This window comes from Asterias rubens, chromosome 20 (assembly GCF_902459465.1).
Source record: "Asterias rubens chromosome 20, eAstRub1.3, whole genome shotgun sequence".
NCBI lineage: Eukaryota > Metazoa > Echinodermata > Asteroidea > Forcipulatida > Asteriidae > Asterias > Asterias rubens.
Genome location: NC_047081.1, coordinates 885,001 through 911,949, shown reverse-complemented (window position 1 = coordinate 911,949; position 26,949 = coordinate 885,001). Strand labels below are relative to the sequence as shown.

Below are 26,949 nucleotides of genomic sequence, written 5' to 3'. Positions count from 1 at the left end.
CATGTAAGGTTTACTGTATGATATGAATATTGTGCTCAATTATATAATTAGTATTTTTCAAATAAAATCTATAAATACAAAGATACTGGTTTCCCAACCGACTTCGCTGGCTCTATTTACTGCTTCCAAGATTATGAGCTATGATCAAACTTTGGTGTGCCAAAAGCGGCGTCAAACCTGGGTAAACAAATAAGGGGGTGGGGGCACTAGGGGGGCACCCAATTTTCTTGGGGTTCTTCTGGGAAATTCAAACTACAGTTTCCAGGCATAGACACCAGTTCCGACACCCCCGCCCCCTTTCTGTCACTGGCCTCCTTTTGAGATTTTACTTCTTCTAAAAGCAATCTGGAACAGGCAGTTTAAGTTTCCTGTTTTTCATAATGTTCAGATTCAAAACTGAAGATCTAAATAGATCAACTCAATTATAATATCTCATTGGCTTCACAATCAGCCCAAGACAAAGGGGAAAGGAAAACTAATCCGTCTGTCTTGATTTAGTGATAGAAGACGGTAGATAGTTTTATCATCTCCTTTCTGTCAACTGGGGGCGCTATTTAACTTTTATGGGTTCTATTTCTATGACTTTTCACCCAGATCATTTATTCAGTCACAACAATTATTTGTGTTCTGAATTATGCGACTTGTTCTACTAAAAATAATCACCATGGAAACACCCTAGGGAATTTCATTATTTGATTTTCAATCTTCAGGTTTGTTTTGCAGTAATACAAATTGGGTACAATTTCAAATTTTGCAAACTTGTATTTGTAAAAACTAGGTCAAAGCAAAATGATACGCATACGATCGTAAGGGTGCCTAAACTAAATTCTGTAATTCTCAGTCAGGATCCGCAGTAGCCGTAGTTACTAGACTTCAGTCATTCTGTAACTTGATATATGAGTCCTGAGTTACTTGAAAAATAACTTTTAATTGAACATATCTCAAGTTGATTAGTTCGGTGTTCTTAGAGATGGTTACGCCCGGCTAGACTGACAGTCTCAGATGGCCACACCCACAATCTGTTTTTTCCACCAAGAGTTTAATTAAAAGTTACAGCGCCCTCTCTTGTCCATAAACTGACCCTTTTAGCTATAATAAACTAGCCAACCATTCACCCGTTAGGATTTGACGGATTTCCTGAAGCGACAATGAACGTGATCGTAATATTTTGACATCCTGTGATAACGTGACTTGGACAAGTTTACTGATTGGGTACGCATAAACCTATGACGTAGACCACACGCCTGATCCGATAGTTCATTCATTAGCATTTACGATATTTTTCCGACGAAGTGTCCGAATGTCACAAAATCTAGAAAAAATAAGGGATCATTCGGCAGGAAACCATGTTGAAAAGCCACAATTTCATGGATAATACTCAAGGATAAATACCGTATAGAGAAATCGGCGATCGGATGTGAAAATCGGTTTTTAATCTTCTGAAATTTATCGAGAAATCTGCAGAATCGTCTCTCGTCTTTTTTAAGCGACTGACGTCAGTGTCGAGAGGTTTTATTTTGAAGGAAAATTCTAAAAAATATGTCGCTTTTTAGATAACTGGAAGCGTAAACCACTCATTTATAAGGTAAGTTCCTGTGTGATTATTTGTAGATGAAATACTGTTTTGCCTGATTTAGGTTCAACAATGATTGTCAATAATTTACTCATGTAATTTGCAGTTTTTATTTACAAATTTATTTTGTACAAACAATAATCATTCAGCTAAAACCATCAGGCCATTTTATACTAGTGATTTACACACAATGCAATAATGTCATGTCCAAGCTGTGTTCACTGACTCTGTGACTTTCGGTGTTCACTGACTGTGTGTGTGTTACCCTGTCTGTCTGTGCACTGTACTAAATTGTGTAAGGCCCTCTTAAATTCAGTATTTTAATAAGTTTTAATTGAATTTGAATTAAAAAAAAAAATTAAATTAAAACGTAATAATGCAGCTCTGCAATTCATTGTTTTAATATAATTTTTGATTATTGACAATAAAAATTTAAATAATAGATTTATCAACCAATAGTAAAATTATCAATATATCATTCATAACATTTTTACCGGAAGATTGTACAGCGCCCTCTTTGACACGTAACCAACCCGCGTAGTCCAACATCATTGATTGTGATAATTTCACCTGACCATCAGACCATTAAATTAAATCAAACGAATTTCAACCACTGCCCAATCAAGGTGTCTGGTAATGATGACTCGTTGTCGAGTCTTGCTAAACCTCAAATTTGTTTTTTGTCCTCAAAAATAAGAAAATTATTACAAATTGACTCCTTTCTGTTTACACTTTAAATGGATAGTGACCTTTTATTCCTGATTTGTGGCCCCAGAGGAGTTTGTTTGAAGGGAATTATTCAATTCAAAAATCCATGAAACCAATAGCCTACAGTATTTATACGATAAATTTTCTTGGTCATTCATAAATAATGAATGAAAAAATAGTTTGATTACTGCAATTTTCCCCAAATGAAACATGAGTTCACTCACCATTTTTCTGACAGGAACATCTTTCTTGAAGGTGGAAGTAACTTAGGTGGAAGCTCATATTTGTTTCTTGTCCTGAGCAAAAACAGAAAAGTGTTTTTTTATTACCACTCACCAGATGTGGGATTTTGTTGAATGAGCACAAAGGACACACTGCCTCAGTTTGGTTTATTGATTTGAATGGGAGAAAATCAAGATGGCCGCACCATGATAAATGTCTAGTGTTTTTTGTTGGATCAATTTCTTTGCGATATTATCGTAACCCTCCATTCCCTCAATCCTCCATCTGTGACCGCCGGAAGGATGGGAGGGTTTTGATTATTGCAACTACACATGTTGAAACACTTATTGTGATTCCTAAATGATGGCACCCCCCTTTAGTTTTAGGGGTTGGGTGGACTTTAGGGTGTGGCACCAAGTCTGATCCCAGTAAGATGTTGGCTGGCATACGTTGGCTTTGGCTGGGGTACGTGTGTACTTCATTAAGATGGAACCTTTGATATGAGATTCCCACTTTCAATAATCAATTGAAGATTATGCAGCATGAATTATATCCAGACAGCTCCATGCCTAGCTGGAATTACACTAAGGTCTCGGAGGCAATGGTGTTCTCCCTAACAGTGGTCCGCTGACCAAATTCTAGTGAAAAAAAACTGTGGACAAGTCACTTGCTAGTTCAGTGTTGAAAACCATCCCTATTAAATATAAAATATGGACTTGTGAAAGAGGTCGGGGCCTAGTGAAATGACAAGCTACATGTAACTGATCATGCTGGCTAGTTAACCCAGACTAGCCCCTTACAAGAAATATAATTTATGAGTACTCTAAATAAAAATAAACAAAAACAAACAGATTGAGTTCAACAACAGCAATCACAGTCTCCTTCACCTCCAACACCCCCCGAAAACTCAAATCAAAAGAAACAAACAAACAATAAGTAAATAAAAATAACATAACATCACGTCCCTGACATTGAACAAAAACTAAGCCTGGCCCAAAAGTTAAAAACCAACTTGCCGCATTGTTATTTTGCTTATTGTCATCTCTCGTTGGTAAACATTGGAATCATTACAAAGTCAGACAGCCCGTCTTAGCCAGATACAATGTATTGCAACCCCACCCGTCCGGCCCTGGCTTAACCCGAATCAAAGCCAGACTTCAGGTAAATTGAATTGTCGCAGCCAGGGATTTTAAGCCTAAATTGCTAAAGCCACCCACATGGATGGTTGCCCCCCTCCCCTTCGTGATCAGGGTAAAAGGGGGTCAGCTGTTTGACCAGATGACCTACCTATGTGTACAATGTAGGCTGCACTCACAAGATATTAATGTACCAAAGCCCAATTTTGTAGAGCTGCTTAACGACTGATTTTGTGCTTACCAGTTGCTTACTGCAATTTCCATTTCTTGCTCGCTGCTAACCAAAGGCACACAAAATAGGCATGCTAACCTTCCGGTGCTTTTTATACTGTATGAAAATGGATAGACGTAATGTACATGTATTCATGGTGAATGTGCAAGCTGGCCGCCTACTTTTCTTGCTTCATGTACATGTAACCTTGGAAATACGCTTACCAATAAGCGGCAGTATGAAATTGGCCCCACGGCACCAAAAAGCTCCTGAATACCAAATTTGTGAGTGTGCACGCTTACCGGTACTACAAATGGGAACCAATCTATTTTCCTATGTGTGCAGAGGCAACCACAACCAAATTTCAAACTAGCACAATTTTTTAAGGGCAAGTTACATGCATGATGTGCACATCGAGAATGTTTGGTAGCACATAAGGGTCAGGAGGAGGGCAAGGCCAATATTTTGTGAGTATTTAAGGTCACTCTAAAATAAAAATGTTGTTGAAGGGGGCACGGAGCAGTGACTGGAGAAGTACTGTAGAGGTCGCGACCCCTGTGGTGTTGCACCCATTTTGTGTCTTCTTTAACACCAAAGGGAAGCTGGAATCAGTTGTTGAAGGCATGATAAGCGTCGATTGTGTCTAGGCCTAGTTGTGTCAAATTGACTCCAGAGCCGATCAAATGACATCTTCTTTACCGTTCCTGAACGACTTCCCCCCACCTTCCCCAATGCATCACAAGACCAACATCCTACGGGTTAGTTCCAAATCTCCCCTCCTTCCCCTTGACTTAAAATAATTTCCTGTCGGATAATTCTGTTAGGAAGGAGCCTAACACTTGGCCTCAACTCTTTTAAGGTGGAGGGGAGCATGGGTGTAACACTTACTGCAGGGGTTAAGACTGCGACAAGGGTAACTCATGGTTACCAGTGTTTGGAAGGGGTACCGGTTGTCTGCCGGCACCACTGTTTAAATTACGGAAGGGGTCCGCGGATTGTTCAAAAGGTTTTTGGCTCACGGAGTGGACTTGAGTGGTGGTGTCGGGAGGCTTCAGAACACTGGGAAACATACGTTGTGCCGGGCGGAGTTTGGCGGTCGGGTTTCGAACTTAAACCAGGTGGGTGCCGAAATGAAAGACTGATTTTAGAATTAAATAATAATGTGGTTGAGTGGACAGTCGGTGTTCAAGTATTTTCTTGAGCTATTGGAAATTGACTAACGAGCTCCCAGGGCACTTTTTTGTAATTTGTCAACTTCTAATACCGAGGGAAGCTTATATCAACTGTCCAGCCAATGTTGTATTTAAACTCTTGTGTGCACGTATAATGATTGATGTACCTCATACAATTCTAGTTTGGCATCATTGAGCTTGCAAACATGGATTTATTATGTGCCGCAAATCATACATGTAGGTTCAGGGTTGGGCGATTTCGCGACTGTTTCACGGTTGCTTCATAAAGCGTTTAGTAGACTGCTGCTCATGCAACAGTCTATTATTATGTGTATTTACCAATTTAACTCATGAACTGATGTTGAAATTGTGACATAAAATTTAAAATTTCCCATATGACCAGTGTTATGAGTGTCGTATCTTGCCTGCCAGAAAGGCCATGGAATGGACCACGCTCGTCTTTTTTTAAACAATTGTTCTACATTTTGTCTTTGTTTTTAGTACAAAACCAATAGGGGGGGCCAAGTTTACTACAAATGTTTTTTTATAATTTTTAGCACAAAACAAAGGTGACTTTGCTAAAACAAAACACTAACCAAAGAGAAGTTGTTGTTTTACCATGCGGACAAACAAGCAAGTGTCAATTTTGTACACATCACAGGATGTGTTTTTTCCCAATTACCCATTGAGGCAGATTGACCCACGTATTGGGTTCCGCTTCTAATTGCAGGCTATAAAAGTGGACTGGCTAGTAGGATGCATTAGAGTGCCATTAGACTTTTGCCTAACTATCTTATCCTACTGGCCTTAATGGTTCATGTATTTGAAAACCTGTATGCGCACAATTACAAGAGTAACAAGATATTGTAGAGGATTGCTCCAAATTGACGATTCGCATAATCATCCAGACATTGTTTGGTTTTACGAAAAACGAACAGAAATTTGTTAGCCCTCAAGAAAGACTCTACTAATGTACATATGTACATGTATAGGTTCGAACGTCAGGCCATTAAGTATTTTGTGCAATTTTTTTACAAGAGATTTGGAATCTTTTGGCTTGTTTTTAGACAGCGTTACTGAAATGTTATTTTACACGGTGACTAAAGAATGATATTCTTCCTACAATAGTCGGATTATTTATTATTTGTTCCCCTCAGAAATAACAGCAACATTATCATAATAGCAATGCATGAAAAGTCTTAGCAAGTATAGATTCAGTAACTACAATAGATGGCAATACCTATTCTAGTCATTGTGAAATCAGCACTCAGCAGTTAGCTTGGTAGGATTGGCAACTCACAACCTTGCGATTGCAAGACCTGCAGTCTATTACAGGCAGCTTGACCATGGATGACCATGACCATTGGTGTTCATAAAACAAGCATGCATTTGGATATTTTGTAATAAGTATGGTTTTATCATATTCCTGTACTTCATCATGCATTTCGCCAAAGTGTTCTTGACGACGTCCTTAACAAAACTAAAAAACACGCAGATTATTGGGATGGTACATTTTAAGTAGCATCCTGGATATGTTTACAACTTGATGCGATGTCAATTGACGACGTAACAAAACCAACAAATATGCAGATTTCTCAAAGTGTCAAGGTACGGCTGATCGTATCCTGGACAAAAAAATACAGTTTGTCAATCGGCCATCCTGGCTGTTTGTATTGAATTGATGTCTGGGTGTTTTGTTTACCATGTCATGTAAAATGTATTTCCATGGGACGCTTTTATAGGACCGGAAGCAACACTCACGTTCAAACAGTTGAACTTTGCAGAAAATACTGAGGCAACAGCGAACTGTTCTTGTTCTTTGGGCAAGGCAGTTTTTACTTTTTGATTTGGGAGTAAAGTCACAAGACTGCAGGGCTTGTAATTCAAAATATTTACTAGTATGTATTAGTAAGACCAATATTTATTTTACAATGACTAGAATTTGTGTTACTGTTATTATTTTTCATTCCATTATGATCGTACATATTCTGTAACACACAAGTTCACAGGTTGCACAAAGTATATTTGTGTCACTCCCTAACACTTGCAAGGTTTGATTCTGCGATTCTGTCAAAAAGAATTTCCCACTTGAGTGATTTGCCTCTGGATTTATTATTTTTTGCACAGACTTCAGGAAAGTGCAGTGCTCAGAACACATCGGTTTGTAAGGCTAAACAAAATTATATTCCAGAAAATACTACAGACATTGTAACTAATTGTAACGACCCACACAGAGAATATTTCGTCCAGATTGAAAAACCTCTGTGTTTACTGAGCGTGAGTCTGACTGATAGATGAAATTATTTAAATTACCCGACTCGCTTCCCAGCTAGCCACTCTCGTCTTATGTGTGCAGGCTAGAGGAAATTGACCAAGCTGCCTAATGCATTGCCCGACCACAAATATGCGCCACGGCGTACGCACTCTGCATATTTATAGTTTTTGCTCGTCTCCTTCCACGCATAATGCAATGCGGAGAATAAGCTGGGTGGACTGACAAGCCATTTTGAAGTGTGGGTAAATAAACTGTGTGTAGTCGTACATTTGTATACAGGAGAATGGACGAATTGGAAGACAAAGTAAAACGGACATCAATGTTTTGGGAGGAGTTTTTAAGTAAATCAAACCATGGACATGATCAAACTGATTTTCGAGAATACTGTATATTTAAAATGATACAACACCAACCTGTGGTCATGCTTTATTCAAATCAATAAGAATCATGTTTTGTGAGGATTTTTTTGTCATTTCATGTATTATTATTATTTACTTTTTTGCGTCAAGCCGGTAATTGAAATAAGCAATTGGTAACTAGTTTGAGAATTTGTAAAGGCGATCATTTTCTTAAGGGCTCAAATGTCAAGAAAAATTTCTGTTAGACCACATGTCTCGTAAATCAGAATACACCAGAAATTAGTCCATATTTCATAATTAGGGATTCAAACACTTTACTAGCCAGCTGGACCACTTGGAGTGTATTTTGACTGATCCTGATGTGTTGAAACTAACAGTTAAAAGTGATCCCTGCCTTAAATTATTGGACTCTGGCCAGTTGTCCTTCGGGATTTTCCATCCCCAGTGAATTGGTTCATTACAATAACAAAACATCAAGCTGTGCACAAACATACATGTACTAAAGATTGCTTCAGTATTATCATTCACAATCCAACAACAATGGGATTGGTAGAAATTAATGCAAGAAGCACTAATGTGTGAAAATCCATTCATACAACTCTAAGCAAAGATGGGTTTTTAATTACAAGGTTACATAATGGACAAAATGACATAATGGAAATTATATAATTGTACACAATACATATTATTTATAGTTTGTATTGAGTGAGGTCGAATCCTAGATGCAGTATTTATTTACCTTTTCGTGCAATCTTAATGGTGTTTTATGATATTTGTTTTGTATTATATTTTTGCTAGATGTTCGTACTTACTTCTTATTTGCTGGCACATAATGAATTACATAAAAAAATACAAATAAATTAAATTAATATTCATTCAACCTTAAACTAATCTTAACACACTTGCATAATATTACTGAAAATGTAAAACTATAGATGCACAAACTGGTTGCTCAAGCACAAAAACTTGCTAAGCACAACAAATCTATGCTTTGTATACTACCAGCCAAAATACCCTTTCAATTTGACCTACGTCATGGTGTAGCCACCAAGGCAAGAAGTACAAAATAGACTGATCCCCAATTGGTTTAATCAGAAATCGGGTTTCGTTATTGTGAGTTGCACACAGGGTGCATGACCAATATGTTGGCATTAATGTAGGAACATCTGTCAAACAATGACAGGATCCTATCCAAGGAAAAAGTACTTAACACAGAAGTGGGACCCTGCAGACAAAAGACCCTGGACAAAAAAAATCAGATTTGCACTTTGCAGACATACACAGGTTAAACGCTAGGATTGATTCTTTGTATACGTACAATATTTCCCATTCCCATGGTCATTGTGTTGTACAAAGTACATTGCATGGTTCAGCATGGGAGTATTTGTGTGGTGAAACCACGTTTTATCCTTCAAATTGGGCCTTAACAAGGAAATCAGAAGGAAACGGATTGTAGAGGAAAAGACTGGCTCCGGATTGACTTGGTTCCAGCCAATACCCAGGGCTGATTGCATAGTCAATTATTGATTTGTACTCGTAACTGAATATACTTAAAGGCCACCTGTAAAGACACCGAACTCGGTTGTCAAGGACCACTATTCTTACTTGGTGTATCCCAACATATGCATCAAATAAGAAATCTGTGAAAAATAGTTGACTGAATTTATCACCTAAGTTGCAAGAATGAAAGAAAAAGCACTCTTGTTTCACAAATTTATGTTCTTCCTGATCCCTAAAGTCTTTTAATATTTGAGTGAGAAATTATTTATTTCTCAAAAACTATGTTACCTCAGAGATACACTCATGTAGCCGTTTCTCACAATGTTTTTTACTAGCAACATCTCTTCATTGCTGGTTACCAAGTAAGTTTTAATGCTAACAATTATTTTGAGTAATTAGTTTCCAGAGTGCCTTTGATGCTCTTTGCAGACTAGTGAAGGGTGTCATTTCTAACAATGTTTTATAATATCAGCAGCTCTCAAATGCTCTTTACCAAGAAATTTTTATGGTCTTTATTTTATGGAGTAGTTACCAAAGGTATACTCTCCCTTTGAAGGCAGTGGACACTATTGGTAGTTACCATGGTTACCAAAGATCGTATAGCGCCGTATGGGTAATTACTCAAAATAATTATCAGCATAAAACCTCATTTGGTAACGAGTAATGGGGAGCTGTTGATAGTATAAAACATTGTAAAAAACGGCTCCCTCTGAAGTGAAGTAGTTTTCGAGAAAGAAGACATTTTTCACGAATTTGATTTCAAGACCTCAAGTTTAGAATTTGAGGTCTCGAAATCAAGCATCTCATCTGAAAGCACACAACTTCGTGTGACAAGGGTGTTTTTTCTTTCATAGTTATCTCGCAACTCCGACGACCAATTGAGCTCAAATTTTCACAGTTTTTTTTATTATGCATATGTTGGGATACACCAAGTGAGAAGACTGGTCTTTGACAATTATCAATAGTGTCCACTGTCTTTAAATAAGCCAAGCATCATCCACACATTGTCTCAATCAACTAACCAATTAAATGTAATGATCACTTTTAAGATTACACACAATCCTCTCAAGTCAAGATACATGTAGAGATTGGTGTTTAGACAGGTCAGGGGGTCCACTACAGTGAAAAAGAAGGCACTCAAATATTTTACTATCTTTAAGGGGCCCACTGTGGTGAATAAGACGATGTAAGGGATCGTCTTGCATGAACATTTTGCCATCTTTCAGGGGGGCCCACTACAGTAAAGGGTGAATAAGACAGAGTTACTCAAATTTTGCATAGCAATACTGTCTAGCCCTTTCAATGATGCATTCACGACACCTGGGTCAGCATTTTTAAGCAGAATTTGAAATAAGGTGTCTAAATTTGCCAACCCAACGGTGAATAGAAAAACAAGGTGTCTGAACGACACCCAGACACCCCTGTGGCTGACAGTAAAAACCAAACACTGTCACATCTAGACGCAGAGATTGCATCAAACAGTTCAGGGGGGCCCACTCTGGTGAACAAGACGGGAAAACTGCTCTAATTAGTCCTTCCATGATTGAACCATGGAGGGTTGTCAAACCATTTCTTCCTGGTTTTACCTACGAGCTGATTTAACTTTTAATAACCCCCTCCCGCCCACCCAACCCCCTTTAAGTTGGAAATCAAGCAAACAACAATGTGGCATGTCTCAACACACAGTCTGGGTTGGAATGGACAGTAAAGGGGGGGGGGGCATGACATGTAATGATGTATAACACCGTCAGAAATGAAACCATTCATGTCTCGTAATCAAACAAGCCTCATCGCCCGCAGTGGAAACCGTCTGTGTGTTTGGCAAGTATACTCTTAAATTACTCCGAGAGCGTCTTCTCCTTTCCTGCCTCGTGCATCTTTGGAAAAGGTCGCCGTAGTTGGGAAACAACTGGGCTTGGATCAGACCACGACGGGCGAGAAAGGGGGGGGGGGGGCTTAGTGACAGAATTTAATAAGCCAGTGAATTCTATTATGGAAATATCAACTGCTTTTTATCTGATGTGCTGAAGGGGTCAATTTAATTAGTTTTGTAAAAACAATCAGAACAAAACATGTTAGTCACTTCATGTTGTCAGGTTAAAGCTAGGATTGAAACATCTGGCCACTAACATTTTTACCTCTAGAGTGGTCCTTTTGGTTTGAAAGCAATTTGCAACAGCTAATTAATGCTATCTTCTTATTTATTAAAGTAGTTGCTTGAAAAACCATCTCAATGCTTAACCCTTCCTTCCTTCATGTTTGTTCAAAACCACCCTCCAACCATGGTCCTACACTGTACTGTCTGCTTCATAATAGATTAAGCCTCACCACTGTATACAGTGTACATAAGAGGCTAATCTGTAGATAAGGGATTTTAGGGATTAAGACCCAGACAGGATCTCCTGCCCTGTTTACATGAGGAGTATAATGGGGATTGTTACAAATACCTGGAAATAATGCCAATTAAAAAATTTAAAAAAATTAAATGCAAAAAATGTTGGCTTTATTTCCACAATGTTCTGTGTGGCCTTGTTATCTAGAGCTCCATCTTTCAAGCTAATCAAACATGGAAAAAATGGCACTAGCAAATCTCCTTATTTCCACAATGATCTGTGTTGTCTTTTTCTCTACATCTTTCAAACCAATCAAACATGGACAAAAATTGCCACTGATATTAAAATGAATTTCCTTATTTCCACAAAATATGTGGTCTCTTTGTTTGTCCATCTTCAATCCAATATGACATTAACCACAATGGGGCCCAAAGGGTATAAAAGTCTGGTCCCATTTTGCTGTCTGTTATTGCTGAATATTAATTGCACACGGGGACCGTGACGTACAAAAGTACACACAAACTGACTAGTGATTCACCATTAGTTGGTGGAGTTTGTGGTAACTCACCATGTAAAAATAAACCAGTGACTCATAATATGTTGACATCTTTGACATCAAAACTTTCTTTACAGTAACCCCGTGGGCAAACACACAGGCCTTTGAAATAACACACAACACCCACAGCAATTGCCGTGGTGCCTTGTGCCTTTGCTGTGGTGCCCTTTGCAAAAAGCTTGAATATGTACATTTTCCTTAATATAGAAGTGCCCCTTCAGGAACGAAATTCAAGGCCGTGTTATTACTCGGCTGTTTGTAAGGTTGAAAAGAAGATAAAAACCTAGCCCAAACTGACAACATGCTTTGAACAGAATGTCTTCAAAACAGTATGACATTTTTAATTGTTCCCATCTTGTGTTAAATATTTCTAGTCTCTTGCCTTAATCAAATCCAGTGGCAATGACAATTGGGGTGGATTCAACTACTGTACCAGAGAAACTTGACATTCGACTAGTCTGTTAGTGTTAATAGTTAAATGACCGTTTGTGGAAACATGCGTGGGCGGACATTTACTACTGGCTGACTGAGTGATAAGTCTGTTCTGTACAAACACACACCTGTATTGTGTTACCCATCAGTGCTCATTCCATATCAGGGGCTAGGCTAGTGTTTCACTTTCTTGGGGGGAGCAACTTCTGAAAAAACATCAAATATAAAAGGTACCGCACCGGAAGTCATATAGGAATATATCCCTGGGCTGTGGACTATCAGTTAGCATTGAGGATTCAAATTTTCTGTAGTGAAAGCACATTGAACATATTTAAACAGTAACAGTGTTTGTTTGTTTGTCTGTGGCAGCCCTAAGCTTTGGAAGCGAATAGAAACTTGCCTCTTTTAAATGTAAGATGGAAACCCATCTTTTTGGGGGAACCTTGGGAGACCATTGGTTACCACTGACTGGGCCATCCGGGTGAAAATGCCGTATTTTAGTGTTTTTAATGGTATTAGTTATGTTTGTTTCCTATAAAACCAATTATAGTTCAAAACAATTTGATGTTTGTTCCTTTACCGATACTTTATATTCATTGGAGGCAACGGAGGCAATTGCCTCCATGCCTTATGTTCATTGCCTTGGTGCCCTTAAAATGCTCCAGTAGAAATTTAGAATTTCCTCATGGGTGCCCCTTGGAGAAAATACCTTGGTGCCCTTGCCCTTTCAAAACATCATTTAACATCATAAAAAGTAAAAAGGAAGTATCTTATATTCACTGACATACTAAAAAATATTAAAAAAAATACTGCCCCACCTGGCCTTACCTGTTTTTTGGAAAGATGATTGTTGTGATGTGTAATTGCATGGTATTGAATAGATGACACACACACACACGCTGACTAATGGTATGGCTGAATCATACACATAGTGATGCAGTGAACTGGCGCAGCGTGGTATGATGTGGTGGTAAACAACCATGCAAATGACAAACAGTAGGACTACACATTGAACTATATACAGCCAGTGTATACCGCATGTATTGTACGTGTTCACAATTTTGTGAAGTATTCTTATGTACCTGTACGCCTACATGTACTGTTTATGTATGCGCTGAGGTAGATTTTTAGAAACATTTTAATATGAACTTACAATATATTATTTTATTATAAATAAAATAAAAAGGCTCATATTTTTTTGAGAAAACTGTTGGGTATAGGCCTACTTTTTTTGTACTATCAAAAACATTCCAAATCAAATGAAATGCAACACAGAATGTCTCCATTGGTTACTTTGGTTCCTCAAAAATTGATTCATTTGCTAACTCAATTAAGTCCAGTCTCAATGTTTTGCTAAGCTATAAATTGCTGGACGAAATCAGTCTGTTGGTCTTCTGTTTGATGTCTGTACCATGCACTGCCGGCTGTACATACATGTTTTTATGTGGGTCCACTGAAGTACACAATGTATTGATGTATTGTAAAAGTCTGGGAATTCCCCTATCAGTTTGTGATTTCTCAATACGTTGTTTGCTTAAATACAACGTCAAAAGAATGTAGAGATTACAGAAAAGGGTATGTGAGTTGACAAAACTTTGAATCATTTTTACAGTTGCAAGCCTGAGAAGGCTTTTTGTAAGAGAAACTTTGTATTTTTAATTTCCATGGTTTGGGGAGGAACAGGCTTGGAATCTCATCTTTGATAGTAAGATTTGAAACTTTGCATGGTGGCAGTTTAATAAGGTGAGGTTTTGTGTGAATCTCTTTTGAGTAGTGGTGGTTCTGAAAAGAACCGGTGGTTGACGACTCAATGTTTCAATCAGTATGCTTTGATCATCTTCAGGAGGATTCTGGACTCTAAGAGGAGAAAGGCCGTTGTTATTTTGCTAAGGGCACTCCCATTGGAAAGCTTCACAAGTAATGTACTGTACAAAAGATAAACTTACACAAAAAGTGGGACCTTGTACATGTACCAGAGCTCTTCCTGAAAGGTTTTTTATATTTAGGAATTTGTTAATTTTGCTTTGTAATTGCCTCAAAACATCATCAGGCATTACAAAAATATAGCTGACTAAAAATATAGATGACTACTACATGTAATTTAATATTTTATATCGTAGAACAGTCATGCTGGTGTCACAAACTAAATGATGTTGTTGTCTTTGACCAAACATTTTATCGTTGTTTCGTTGTTTTCTTGTTTCTCATTCGTGTGCAGGATCTGTCCAAGATTGTTTACAGTTATCTGTTACCATAACAACAGATCATCTAGTCAGACGTTCTCGTCTGTAGCATGAACGACAGGCAATTTGTAAGTCTTATGATAAAAATAAGCCTAACAGACTCAGTTATAATTTCATGAAGCCTGTAAGCCTCTAGAAACAAATATTGCAGCCCACACCTTGTGAAGTGGCCTTCAGGCCTTGTGTGTATGGCGACTCAACAAAAAAATATTGCAGAAACGGGCTTCTCGGCAGAATTACATTAAGTTTTGATGCTGTGTCCCACTCAATTTTTGCTTAGGTCACTACATTTTACATCATTGGGAAGTTATTATCAGTAAGGAAGTTGCACATATAAAATAACTATTTGGTTTGCCATTTAAAATATTGACGGGAAAACAACATTGTGGAAATTTCACCCCTGTTGGCCTGTTTTCGCTTGTTTCTTCATACTGATATTTTGGACAATTGACTCTTTTAGCTGGGTTGCGTCACATATTATCTATTATATAATCGTTATTTTCTCCCCCGTTTAGAGAATGGCTCATTCTAACCAGAAATTGTCGTCATCCCCCTCCATTATGAAGACTGGTAGCAGTAATAATTCATGTACAAGCAGCTCAGCAAAGTTCCACAGCCAGTTCTACCAAGTCGAAATCGGAGACACAAATTTCCATGTTCTTAACCGATACCAGAGTCTCCGGTCGGTGGGCTCAGGGGCACAAGGACTTGTTGTGTAAGTAGAAGTTATTAATCTCTGATCTCTGACACCAAGGATACCTCAAAAGCAAACTTGCCCACTTCACAACTGGGCCCAATTTCATGGCTCTCTGCTTACCGTCAAATTCTGCGCTTACGATCTCCATTCTTTGCTTACTGTTCAAGCGCAGAATTGCTACATCTAGTACATGCTTCTTCCATGAAGACAACATTTTGATAACTAATGTACAGTACTTTGTTCTTTTCCCTTTCATTCTTCAGCTGTCTTGAAACACAATTTTGCACATAAATTGCTTACGTTCTTTCTCTGTTAACTTTTCGATACATGTACGTTATTCTTGCACAAACACAACGATTTGATAACTAACCAACAACACTTTGTTCTTATTCTTTTCCTTCTACAGAGCTGCCTATGACACAGTAACAAAGCAGAACGTGGCAATAAAGAAACTCAGCAGACCGTTTCAGAATGTCACTCACGCCAAGAGGGCGTACCGTGAACTCCTTCTCATGAAGACGTGCAATCATAAAAATGTAAGTCCCTTTCAACCCTACCCCTAGCGGATCTCAAATCTTCCCAAATCTGTAGGCATTTCTGGGAAGATATAAGACATTAAGCCATAGGCCCAGTCTGCTAGGAATGCTAGTGCCCGCAATAGACCGATCCATTAGGCTCCGCCCACGACGCACGTGTGAGCAAGAACACGTGAGCCTCTCCAATGCCTTTCTGCACAATCTGCCGCGCGCGACAAGCATACGCGCACACATGTCGGACCTTATTTGTCGGACCTTCGTTGCGTTGTGATTGGTCAATATGCAATGGGGCAGAGCTTAATGGATCGGTCTATTGTTATTTGGGCCGACACTCCTCAATCCTCCACTATCTTCCACTCTATGGTCATTCAACACCAACATGTTACTGTTAGGAATTAGATTAGATTGGTAGGCCTAACCCATTGATTTTTTGGGGCTATAGCCTCCAGTGCTTCTGAATCCTTCATTATGACAAAGAGTAGTTAGAAGGATTTGGGTTACAAAAGAAAGAAAATTACAACAAAACAAATTGATTCTAAATCACTTGATTTTCCTCATTCTCTCCTCCAGATTATTGGTCTGCTCAACGCATTCACAACACAAAACACATTTGAGGAATTCACCGACGTATACCTCGTCATGGAGCTGATGGATGCCAGTCTCAGCCAAGTAATCCAGATGGATCTAGACCATGAACGTCTGTCGTATCTCCTCTATCAAATGCTGTGCGGTATCAAACACTTACATTCAGCTGGTATAATCCATAGGGTAAGGGTAGCTCCCTCCTCTTTCTCTCATCCCAAACCACGTAACCCCCGCCCCTTTCTACTTTAAACCCTTCCCTTTCAATGATATCACTTACATTCAGCTGGTATAATCCATAGGGTAAGGTTAGCTCCCTCCTCTTTCTCTCATCCCAAACCACGTAACCCCCTCCCCTTTCTCCCTTAAACCCTTCCCTTTACCAATAATATCACTTACATTCAGCTGGTATAATAATCCTTAGGGTAAGTGTAGATCCCTCCCCTATTTAACATCATAAAGCCTGTAAGTATACAAACTTGCTAAGCACAGACAAATCTTGCTGAACAGACCCTGGTTACCAGCCAAAACTCAATGATGTCTAGACTGTTGCAACTGGTGCCCCGCTCATTGTTTGCTTAGCATAGCAAAGAAATCTGCTATGCAGTATTTTCTGCTGAACAGCTTTATGAAATTGGGCCCTGTTGCTCCAAAGTCTGGTACCTTATCAGTTCTGTTATAATAACACACACATCTACATGTATGCAGGGTATCTGACCTAGAAATAGGGGAATAACCGATTGGGACTATACAAACTTTTTGCTCTTTCTCTTTCTGTAGGATTTAAAACCAAGCAACATAGTCGTCAAGTCAGACTGTTCTCTTAAGATTTTGGACTTTGGTCTGGCACGCACAGCTGGTACGACATTCATGATGACGCCGTATGTAGTGACTAGATATTACCGCGCTCCGGAGGTCATTTTAGGCATGGGATACAAAGAAAACGGTAAGATAGAAAAAAATGTTTATTCTGATCAACTCGGGGAAGAACTGGGGCCAATAGCTAATCCTCCCTTCTATTGGAAAGTCTTAAAACTCCATGGGAACTTTTGAAGGGGCACTGAGGCCAAGACTAGGGGTCCAAGAGCACTTCTTCATTGTCTCTTGCCAATCTACGAGGGATCCTTGCTTTCATTATCAGAAATAAATAGCACAGCTAAAGTTAAAAACTCTAGAAATATTTCTCTGCCATGTTAAACTTGCACGATGAGCTTTCGAAAGGCTTTGGGAAAGAACATTTTGGTGGTAAACCTTTTTTTTTGCAAGTCATTCTGCCTTTTTACTCCCCTTTAAAAATGAGGTGATAAGTTCAGCGCCTATCTCTTCCATCTTTCACCCTGTCTAGAAAGCAAAGTCGTCTCATGAAAACCATCTGGGTGGGAAGCATGATGCTTCCAAACTCAAGAGGAACAGAACACCTCCCCTCCCCCTTGAAGAAAAAAAAAATCTCAGCCTAGATTATTATCATTTAGTTCCGGGAGCTTACAGTCCAGTTGTAACAAATATCCCCAACATTTACCCCGCCCGTGTAAGAGACAAGAGCGTTCAGCCCAGATTGTTATCACGTTGGGAAAGCGCCTAGTTCTGTTTTCCTTGGAACTGTAGACGTTTTCCTTCCAGCGACGTGCCCGGCTGTAATAGCTTGGCAGGGTTTGTCGCTGGGTGGCTTATTCCCCCCAACCCCAAGTGGTTTAATCCGTGTTGGTGGGTCGTAATGCGAAACGGAACTTATCCAAAGCTGGGCTGTAATTCGCCGTCTCCTTCCACCCTGGGTTGATTTACGGGTCATACAAGGTCGCTGCACTCCATGGCAAGATTAAAAATGTTCTTCAGTCCGTTTTTTTTTTATGAGTGTAAAAACCATGTTAAACCATTGTTTTTAGTGATTGTGTCCGTTGTGACCTGCTCAGAAAACAAACTCATTAAGCACAGAGAAATCGGTGAAGCGAAGAATCAATGGTGGTTACCAGCCAAAATTGTATGTTTTTGAATGGCCTTTGATTAATACCCTGCCAGTTTTGCTTACAGCTTTTATAGGATCAGGCAGTAGTTAAAGTAAATCCGAATGCATTGAATTACTGATCATTGGAGTGTTAGCTTACCATGTTCTTTTGCTCGAGCAACGTCAAAGATTCTTGCTTACCAAAATGGCGCCCAAAATGATGCTGTACAACCTGTGTAGAGAAAGGGGATCGTTAAGTTCCAGGAATGCAAGTTTTTAATATGAGTGTCTTTTTCTCTTCCTTTGTTTTTTTTCAGTTGATATTTGGTCCATTGGATGTATATTCGGTGAGATGATCAGAGGACAAGTCATGTTCCCAGGAATGGACCGTATCCTTACAAAAACTGTTAAAAAAAATCATTGTTTGAGGTTGTATTATTGAGTTGGACTGCAGCTGTGGATAAGCCAACAGAGGGCGCTGTTTGTGGAAAAGTAAATCAGTTGTAGTTTAGTTTTAAATGTTTGAATATTGACCCCTTGCACGCGTATCACACGCGGCGACCAATACCACGCTCACCATGTTGGTGGGCAGTTAGGTTTACGTGTATTAACGCCGCGTCGCCTAAAATGCTCACTTTACTGCATAACGCGCAGCATAGAGTTATATATAAACACGCACAGTGAAATTGCCCACCAGTATGGCGCATTCAAGACTTTTCTGCTGATGACGTCAGGTGAAATGGGTCAATAATTGAAACATAGGCTAATGCAACTACATGTATTTGATTTCAAGAATTTGCCCCCATCCCTGAGGTAAAACAATGAAACTGTACAAGACCGTACTGTATGCACCACGCATAACTCTCAACCATAACTCTCTCCCTTTGATCTCAATGAGGGCGCTGTTTAGGCTTGTGACCTCATATGCAAGGGGTAGATATATGTAGGCAAGCCATGACTCTTTGTATCACATGATCTGTAGGGCCGCTTGATCGTGTTCCATTTTCTTCCTTAACCTCTCAATTTAGACATCGACCAATGGAATAAGATTATCCAACTTCTCGGCAGCCCGTCACAGAAATTCATGCAGCGTCTACAGCCGACTGTCCGTACTTACGTGGAGAACAGGCCTAAGTATCAAGGGCACGCCTTTGAGTCCCTCTTTCCTAATGACCTATTTCAAAGGGAGCAGAGCTTAACGGAGCCACAGAAATTAAACGGTAAACCTTCGTCCTGTTTAGTAGGATTTTCAGTAAGCTTTGCAGGGCGGGAAAAGTTAAAAAACTAATTGTCAGAAAGTAGAAGGGTTGACTGTGTACTGCATTCAGCGCATAGTATCATACTGCAGGCTGGTACTATCATTCAAAACCACAGTGGATGATATTGAATGGTCAGACAGTAGGAGGGTTGACTGTGGATGGATTCACCTCAAGATATCGTAATGCAGGCTGACATTATTTATCTATCATTCAAAACCATGTGAATAATTATGAACGGTCTGACCGTAGGAGGGTTGACTGTGAACTGTTTTTTTTCTCCCTGTTTCTTACAGCTACCATGGCAAGGAAACTTCTGTCAAAGATGTTAGTGGTAGATCCAGTTGAAAGGATATCTGTTGATGAAGCACTGGAACACCCCTACATCAATGTATGGTATGACCCAGCTGAAGTAGAAGGGGTACGTATCCAATTGTTTTTAAACATTAACTGTTTTCAAAACCGTCTCCACAGATCTATCGTAATTTCTTAGAGCAGCTTGAACACCAAACTTTGCTCAGCACAGGAACATTCTGCTTAACAGAAAAAAAGGTTACCCACCATGTAAAATGTTAATAGATGTTAAATTTTTGATTGGGTTAATGAATGTTCAAGTGAGTTTTAGCCATTATATGTAAATCGTACCAACCAAAGTACTATGTAAAATTAACTTTTCTGTGAGGACTCATTAGAACACTTGATGCGACCTTAAGTCCTCACCGATCTTGCCTGTTAACATTACCCCTTGGAACCTAGCTATTCAGTTCAAACACACATTTTAAATAATGAGATGTTATCAAATTTTTTTCACAGCCTGCACCAATCACGTATGACCACACAATAGATGAGAGAGAACACACAGTAGAGCAATGGAAAGGTATGTCAACTTTGACCCTCTCTGGATCACCTCATTTGCATAAGGTGAAGCTTTGGTTGCCCTTGGAAACGCCCTTAAGAACAGGCAAAGTGTGTTTGTTCATACAAGGCTTAAAGCCACTCTTGGTTAGTATGGGAGACTCGAGAAGAAAATGATTAAAGATGAAAAGAGCTAAAGGTAAAGGTATGAAATGATATTTCTCTTCCAACAGTCTAGATTGTTGGATGGAGGGAAACATGCACCAGGCAGGAATTTCTAAAATAGATCCAGTACTTGGAATGGCTCTTTTTCTACGTATCACCAAAGCAAGAGTGTATCAAACCAAAGCAAAAAGCCTGATAACACGCTCAATCATTCTTACTTAAAGTTCTAGTTTTTTATCTTTTACCGCAATTAGCACCAGCTGGGGAAATATTATAAAATAAAATCCTGTTGTTCTTTGTACTTTCAGCCCATATATACCAAGAAGTGATGTCATTTATGATCAGCACAGGAGTGTACGTGGGCTTGGGCAATTGCAGACAAACAGATTGTAAGTATTCATCAGCATTTCTTTATTTTAATTTAAACGAGCTGCTTAAGCACAAAGAGTAGCTAAGCACAAAAGCAAATACGCTTAATACCAGAATAAGGTTACCAGCCAAATTACCATGTCGCATGTACAATTTATGACTGGTACCCTGCTTCTTTTTTGCTTAGCCAAAAATTGCTTAGCAAGTCTTCCCGCTTAGCAGCTCTACGACATTGAACCCCATGAAGGTAAGATGGCTGACTCCAAACTGTTGTTAACCCAGCCATTTTAACCTACCACTCTCTCATATAACCCCCATTTTGGGTTATTAAATGGATTTAAAAAAAGTTGATTCCATTGCGATGATTATTTGATTTTGTAAACTGTTGGAAATTTGAATTTTTTGTTGTCGTTGAGAAGCTTTGTCTTTGGTTGGGAAGTCGTTGAGTGATTAATAATTGAGTAAATGATGTTCTGATTCGCCTTCACAGCCATGGAAGACTGCGGTGGAGAACTTGATATCGCAATAGCGGTGGCATCAGCCGGGATGTCGACAGGCCCGTCACATGGTGCGACCCACAATGCATCACACGGTGCGTCCAATAGTATGTACAACGCACACGGTGCGCACTAGCCACTTATGCATGCCATCTCTCCTAACATCCTCGTAGTGAACGAAAGAAACACAAAAACACAAGTAAAGGACATGGTTATTCCACAGAACGTCACTGACATCAAGAGGTCATTTGCATAATGACCTGCTAATTTAAATATTGACCTTTGAATGGATGGTGCTCATTAGTATCAAATTCGATGTGAAAATGGAAGGACTCTTTGTGAAAGACGGTTGAAGTAAAATTGTATGTGATGCAGTTATTTGGGTTAGATTTTTTTTGAGTTGGGAATACGATGTCGAACACCAACTTCCATGCTGGCATTTTAGTTCAAGTGAGTGGCATATTGTGTGACGTGTAAAGATAAACCATTAATGTGCTTTGATGGTCTTTGAGTTCATGAAACACTTGACAGACTGGTACAAGTCTATGTTCCTGGAGGTCTTTTGCAACTTTATGGATCTCGCTTTAAATTTTTCCAGAAAAGAAGAAGAGTGTTCTTGGTAATTATGGTATTAGAGTAGAAAAGACAAAAAAATACTTGAAAGTGTTATGCTTTTGCATGAGTATTTTTACTCTGAAATAAAAGAAAGAGTTGATATGAAAGGGACAGAACATTATGTTGGTGGGGTTAAACAAATTTGGCTCTGTGCCCTACAGGGATTGTTCTTTGATTGAGAAACTTTTTTGAAAAAGGGGCAAAATCAATCCCTAGCGGTTAAAACATTCTCTTAGACCTCTCATTAGACAAGAAAGTGATCAATGGTAACCAGCCAACAGGTACCAGTTTAGTGAGTGGACAAGAGCCTCACTTCAGGTTTCATAGACATGTATGTGAACATTCAAGATGGCCGCCGAATGGTTATTGACTAGCTGTAATGTTTGTCACATCCAAATCTGGAATTCCAGCAAAAAGGAAATAGCGCCCTCTATCTGTATAAAATGTCCAGCAGCATTGGAGGGCCACTAGAAAAAGGAAAATCAAAAGTTGAATTGTGGAATTGTTTGTCGGCTTCGAAGTGAAATAATGTGACCCACTTTTAATGTGACTGTGACTGTTCAGGGTATGGAAATACTGCCCTCGTGTGCCCAAATATACCCAGTTATAAAAAAAAAGCCCAACAAAATCCACGTACACTTGTACAGTACATGTAATGTAATTGGCACAATTTTAAGTGGCTTTATGTTGTTTTTATAGATATATATATATTAATCTCCATGATTGTAATGCTATTTAATATCAGTATTTCTGGCAGGTTGTGAGGAATCTGCAATTAGCAAAAAATAAACAAAATTGTGTGAGTAAATACATTTTTTCGTCTGCTAGTTGGCGGACCTATGTGTAGGTTTTCGAAAAATACAGAGTCCTTGTTCCCTCGCAGTAGATGAAAGTGCTTGGATTTAAGTTCGCTAAGAAAGTTTCAAATCATAGTATTTGTAGTCGCTAAAAACACTTTTGAGTAAAATATACCAACTACAACAATTAAGAAAAGGCTGTTTTCAAGCTAATTGTTTCATTTCAGGGACTCAAAACATTTTTAATGTTCAACAAGAAATTCTTGACACACTACTGACATTTATTTCAATTGGTGGCTTTCAAAGTTTTCTACTTCAGAGACCTTTCATTTCCATATCATCATTACCAAATGCCAAGACATGGCAAACTTTGTTGACTTTTGACCCAATTTCGGCAGCCTTCACAAATCGACACTGCGGCAATATGAATTTGCACAAGTCGCCATTTGACAAACTTTTTTTCAACAAACTTTTTTCTTCTAATCGATGGGCAGACTTTAGACAAAATAATTTTGCAGAATGCTTACTACCATTACAGTCTTTTTAACAAGTAAGCTTTCGGATAAAAATTACACTAAATGTTTTTTTGGGGTCACAACCAAAGGATGTCCCTTCCTGTCAGAGTGTGACCAACAAGGGGTATTTAGTGTTATCGCAAAGGCCAGCATTTGTCAAACAACTCTAAAATATTAGGCTAATTATAATTGGTTGGATATTTTAGTCCTTTGCAAAAAAAAAAGTTATATACAGAAAATATTCTGAAGATGAGAAAACTTTGTAAAAGTTATTGTCTTGAAACTTAAATAGATGTGAATTTTTCTTTTTATAAATCATTATTAATTAATGTAACGAGAGAGTGAAGTTAAGAACGAGTTTTGGGGGTTTAATTTTGTAGCCATTTATCAGTTATTTAATAATTATTTGATACATTTTGATTATAAATTGTCAATATTTATCAAATTATGTGTGTGTATTTGGGAAACGATGGAGTAAAGATTTACTTTTAGCGCATTAAACATAACCCAATAGGCTTGGGTGATTGAGATATTAATTTTTTAATGTTAATCAACATTGCATTCTAATGATATTTAAGTCATTAGTATTAAAGGTCATCAAAAGCAACATTCTGCAGATAATTTTGCGCACCGCACGACAGTCGTTGCACTACGTCAGCCATGATTTAAGTCTCCAGACAGTTTCAGTTACTAGTGGAAACAATTGCACAGTCATTGGAAAAAAAAAGGATTTATAAACGTTTTGATTATCTGGTTTTCAGGAAATATTTCATTAAATACCTTGTGAGAAAATTGGCCTAATATTAAAGAATGTTCATAGATTTTGTGAGACCTAACTTTGCTAGATATAAAATCATTTGTTCAACTAAAAAGACACATGATGTTAAAGCTTAGTCTAACTCACTCACTTGGAAGTTAGCTTTACTTAGAATCACAAAATAATTGACACTTTGAATTTCACTTGAGATACTTATTTCCTGTTACAAGGGTCATCATGTACCTAAACAGTTTGATTGCACCCACTCCTAACCTTTGACCTCTAGGACTAGCTGCATAAATAACGAGCTCTAAAATCTTGTTGCATGCACCAAGTTATTAGATCTTGCATGCATTTTGCCAGTTTTTGTTGAAGTAATTCATACCACATTTTGGGTCAAAGGTCAAACTACACTTAACATTGATGAGATAAGGCTCTAATTTCAAAAAGTCATGTGATTGTCACATGACCACCCTCACATGGGATCTTAATAATCAAATTGATGTAGCAATATTTATTATCTCGTTGCCTTATATGGTATGTACATGTTGTAGGCTGGGGTTTTTTCTTGTTGTAAAATTTATTTATTTGATTTTGTAGATCATGTTCAATGAAGTGTAGATGATCGACTGATCAATAGAATCGTGATGTATCGTGATCAACACATCACGATTACTGTTCTTGTTTTATATTCATTACGTATCGTCTTCCACTTAAAACGGTTTATTTGATTTCGAGAGGGACTACACCGGCCTTTTAATCGCTTATCACTCCTGCCCCGATTAGACGACAAAAGACAAAAATGCTAAGCAATTCATGATACAGCTTTATAGCAGTAACACAAAAATTACTTGGCATAAACAAGAAACAAGTCTGCTAAGCAGAAATGGGTTACCAGTGAATATAATGCAATACACATTGCTTGTGAGGGGTATCATACTCATTTTTTGCTAAGCAGTATTCTCTGCCGAACGTTTTTTGGGGGCCCCAGTGGAAATAGCTGTAGTGTGTGAATGAGGTAGGCAAAGAAGCCAGCTTACTTTCTTTAACCTTGTTTTCTGAACAAAGCGTAAGTAAAAGTTTTCTTGAAATCAGTGGTTTTTAGATTTTTTTTGCTGTTTTTCCTATAAATTATGATGTGGACTGTGGGTTGGCGTTATGCAAACAAATCTTCCTGTAAATCATAGAGTAAAATTTCAAATTGGGTTATTCTAGTTTTGGGACAGAAACAGGTTACCAACAAAAGTTTAGCTGGTAACTTTGAAAGAGGGGGAAACCATAACTTACTTAACGGATCATTTTCTGATATTATCAATCAATTTGATATGGATCGAAAATCAGAACGTGACAACCAAAACCAAGAATGGATGCACATAAAAGTTCCTACCTTTTTAATATTATTGTGAATTATTGTTTCCAGAAACAAATGATTGTATATTGTCACATAGTGTTATGAAATAACAGCTTAATAATCATTTGGCTGAGTTTTTTTTTGTTTATTATATATTTTTGGGGTTTTGTATTTAGAAGTTAATGTACATGTATTTAATCGTGATTTTCACAATGCCTGAAAGCTACGGTGTAAAGGTTAATTTGGCCTATTTTATGGAGAAATAGTTGTGGTTTATTCTCCTATGTCTAATAGAGGGGAGATTTTGTGATGTTCAGAAATTGAAGAGCATCAAAATAAGAGATAATCTGTTACTGCAAGTGAAGGTTTTTTGTTCCTGCACTTATCTGAACTTCCTTTTTTTTTCGTCATCAAATTGCAAACCTCCTGCAAAACTACACTTCTCATTGCTATCTCTTTCAAAAAAGAAGCAACAAGGTATCTACACTTAAAAAGTTTACTTTTTTTCCTCCGCCTACACTTGGCTGAACTGTTGCATATTGAGGAGCGATTGTTATTATTTTTTCTCTTGTGTAAATTGTACATAATTTAGCTCATAGTCAACCCTGTGCTGAGTGGACCTATAGTGTGTCTATGTGGTAAAAAAAAAACAGCTGATAGAAAAAATGGCCGATGCTGTGCTTCGCACATTGTTAGCCTGTAGCCTGGTCAGATCCACTTTGCACAATTTAGTTATTGTCACAATGACGAACCCAGGCTAGTTCAATACTACCTGGTGATCAGATGCGCAGAACTTGAAATATGAAAACAGTACCAGATTCCCAGGCTATATAGCGTGGACCAATTGATGTACCTGTTTTGAAGAAAGTGGATCTTACCAGGCTATCTTTAAAAAAAAATATTACAAAAAAATATAGCTGTTACCAGAAGTGTTGTATGTATGTAATACAGTACTTGTCTCTGTTGGATATAAAAAAACCAAGACATTTTATGTGTAGGACTGGACTTAATGTGTAAGAACCTGGTTGAATATTAAAAAAATCCTTTATAAAAAGTACTATGGAAGTATAACTCTTGTGACCACATTCTTGTGGTCGTGTTTAACCGTAAAAAAACGCAGAGAAATGTTCGTAATTTCAGTCTGAAGCTTTTTCCGTGGTTGCACTGCTATTGTACTTTTTGTGAAGGTATCGGCCAGGCATTTGAAGCAACGACCGAAACATAAGTAGGTTGTGAATTAAAATCTCTACTGTCAACAGTGAAAAATGAACAAGTGTTGTTGTTGATGTGTGGTT

The 26,949-nt window shown here is 38.3% G+C and overlaps 1 protein-coding gene across 1 annotated transcript; it reads left to right on the top strand.

Moving 5' to 3' along the window:
* Positions 1-1,265: 1,265 nt before the first annotated feature.
* LOC117303638 (stress-activated protein kinase JNK-like) lies at positions 1,266-26,924 on the top strand. Its single transcript, XM_033787863.1, has 12 exons — positions 1,266-1,585; positions 14,696-14,788; positions 15,236-15,435; positions 15,824-15,953; positions 16,524-16,721; positions 17,316-17,481; positions 18,795-18,866; positions 19,506-19,697; positions 20,030-20,154; positions 20,547-20,610; positions 21,062-21,142; positions 21,613-26,924. The coding sequence occupies exons 2-12, from the start codon at positions 14,771-14,773 to the stop codon at positions 21,753-21,755; spliced, it is 1,389 nt and encodes a 462-aa protein (XP_033643754.1). The 5' UTR covers positions 1,266-1,585; positions 14,696-14,770; the 3' UTR covers positions 21,756-26,924.
* Positions 26,925-26,949: the final 25 nt, after the last annotated feature.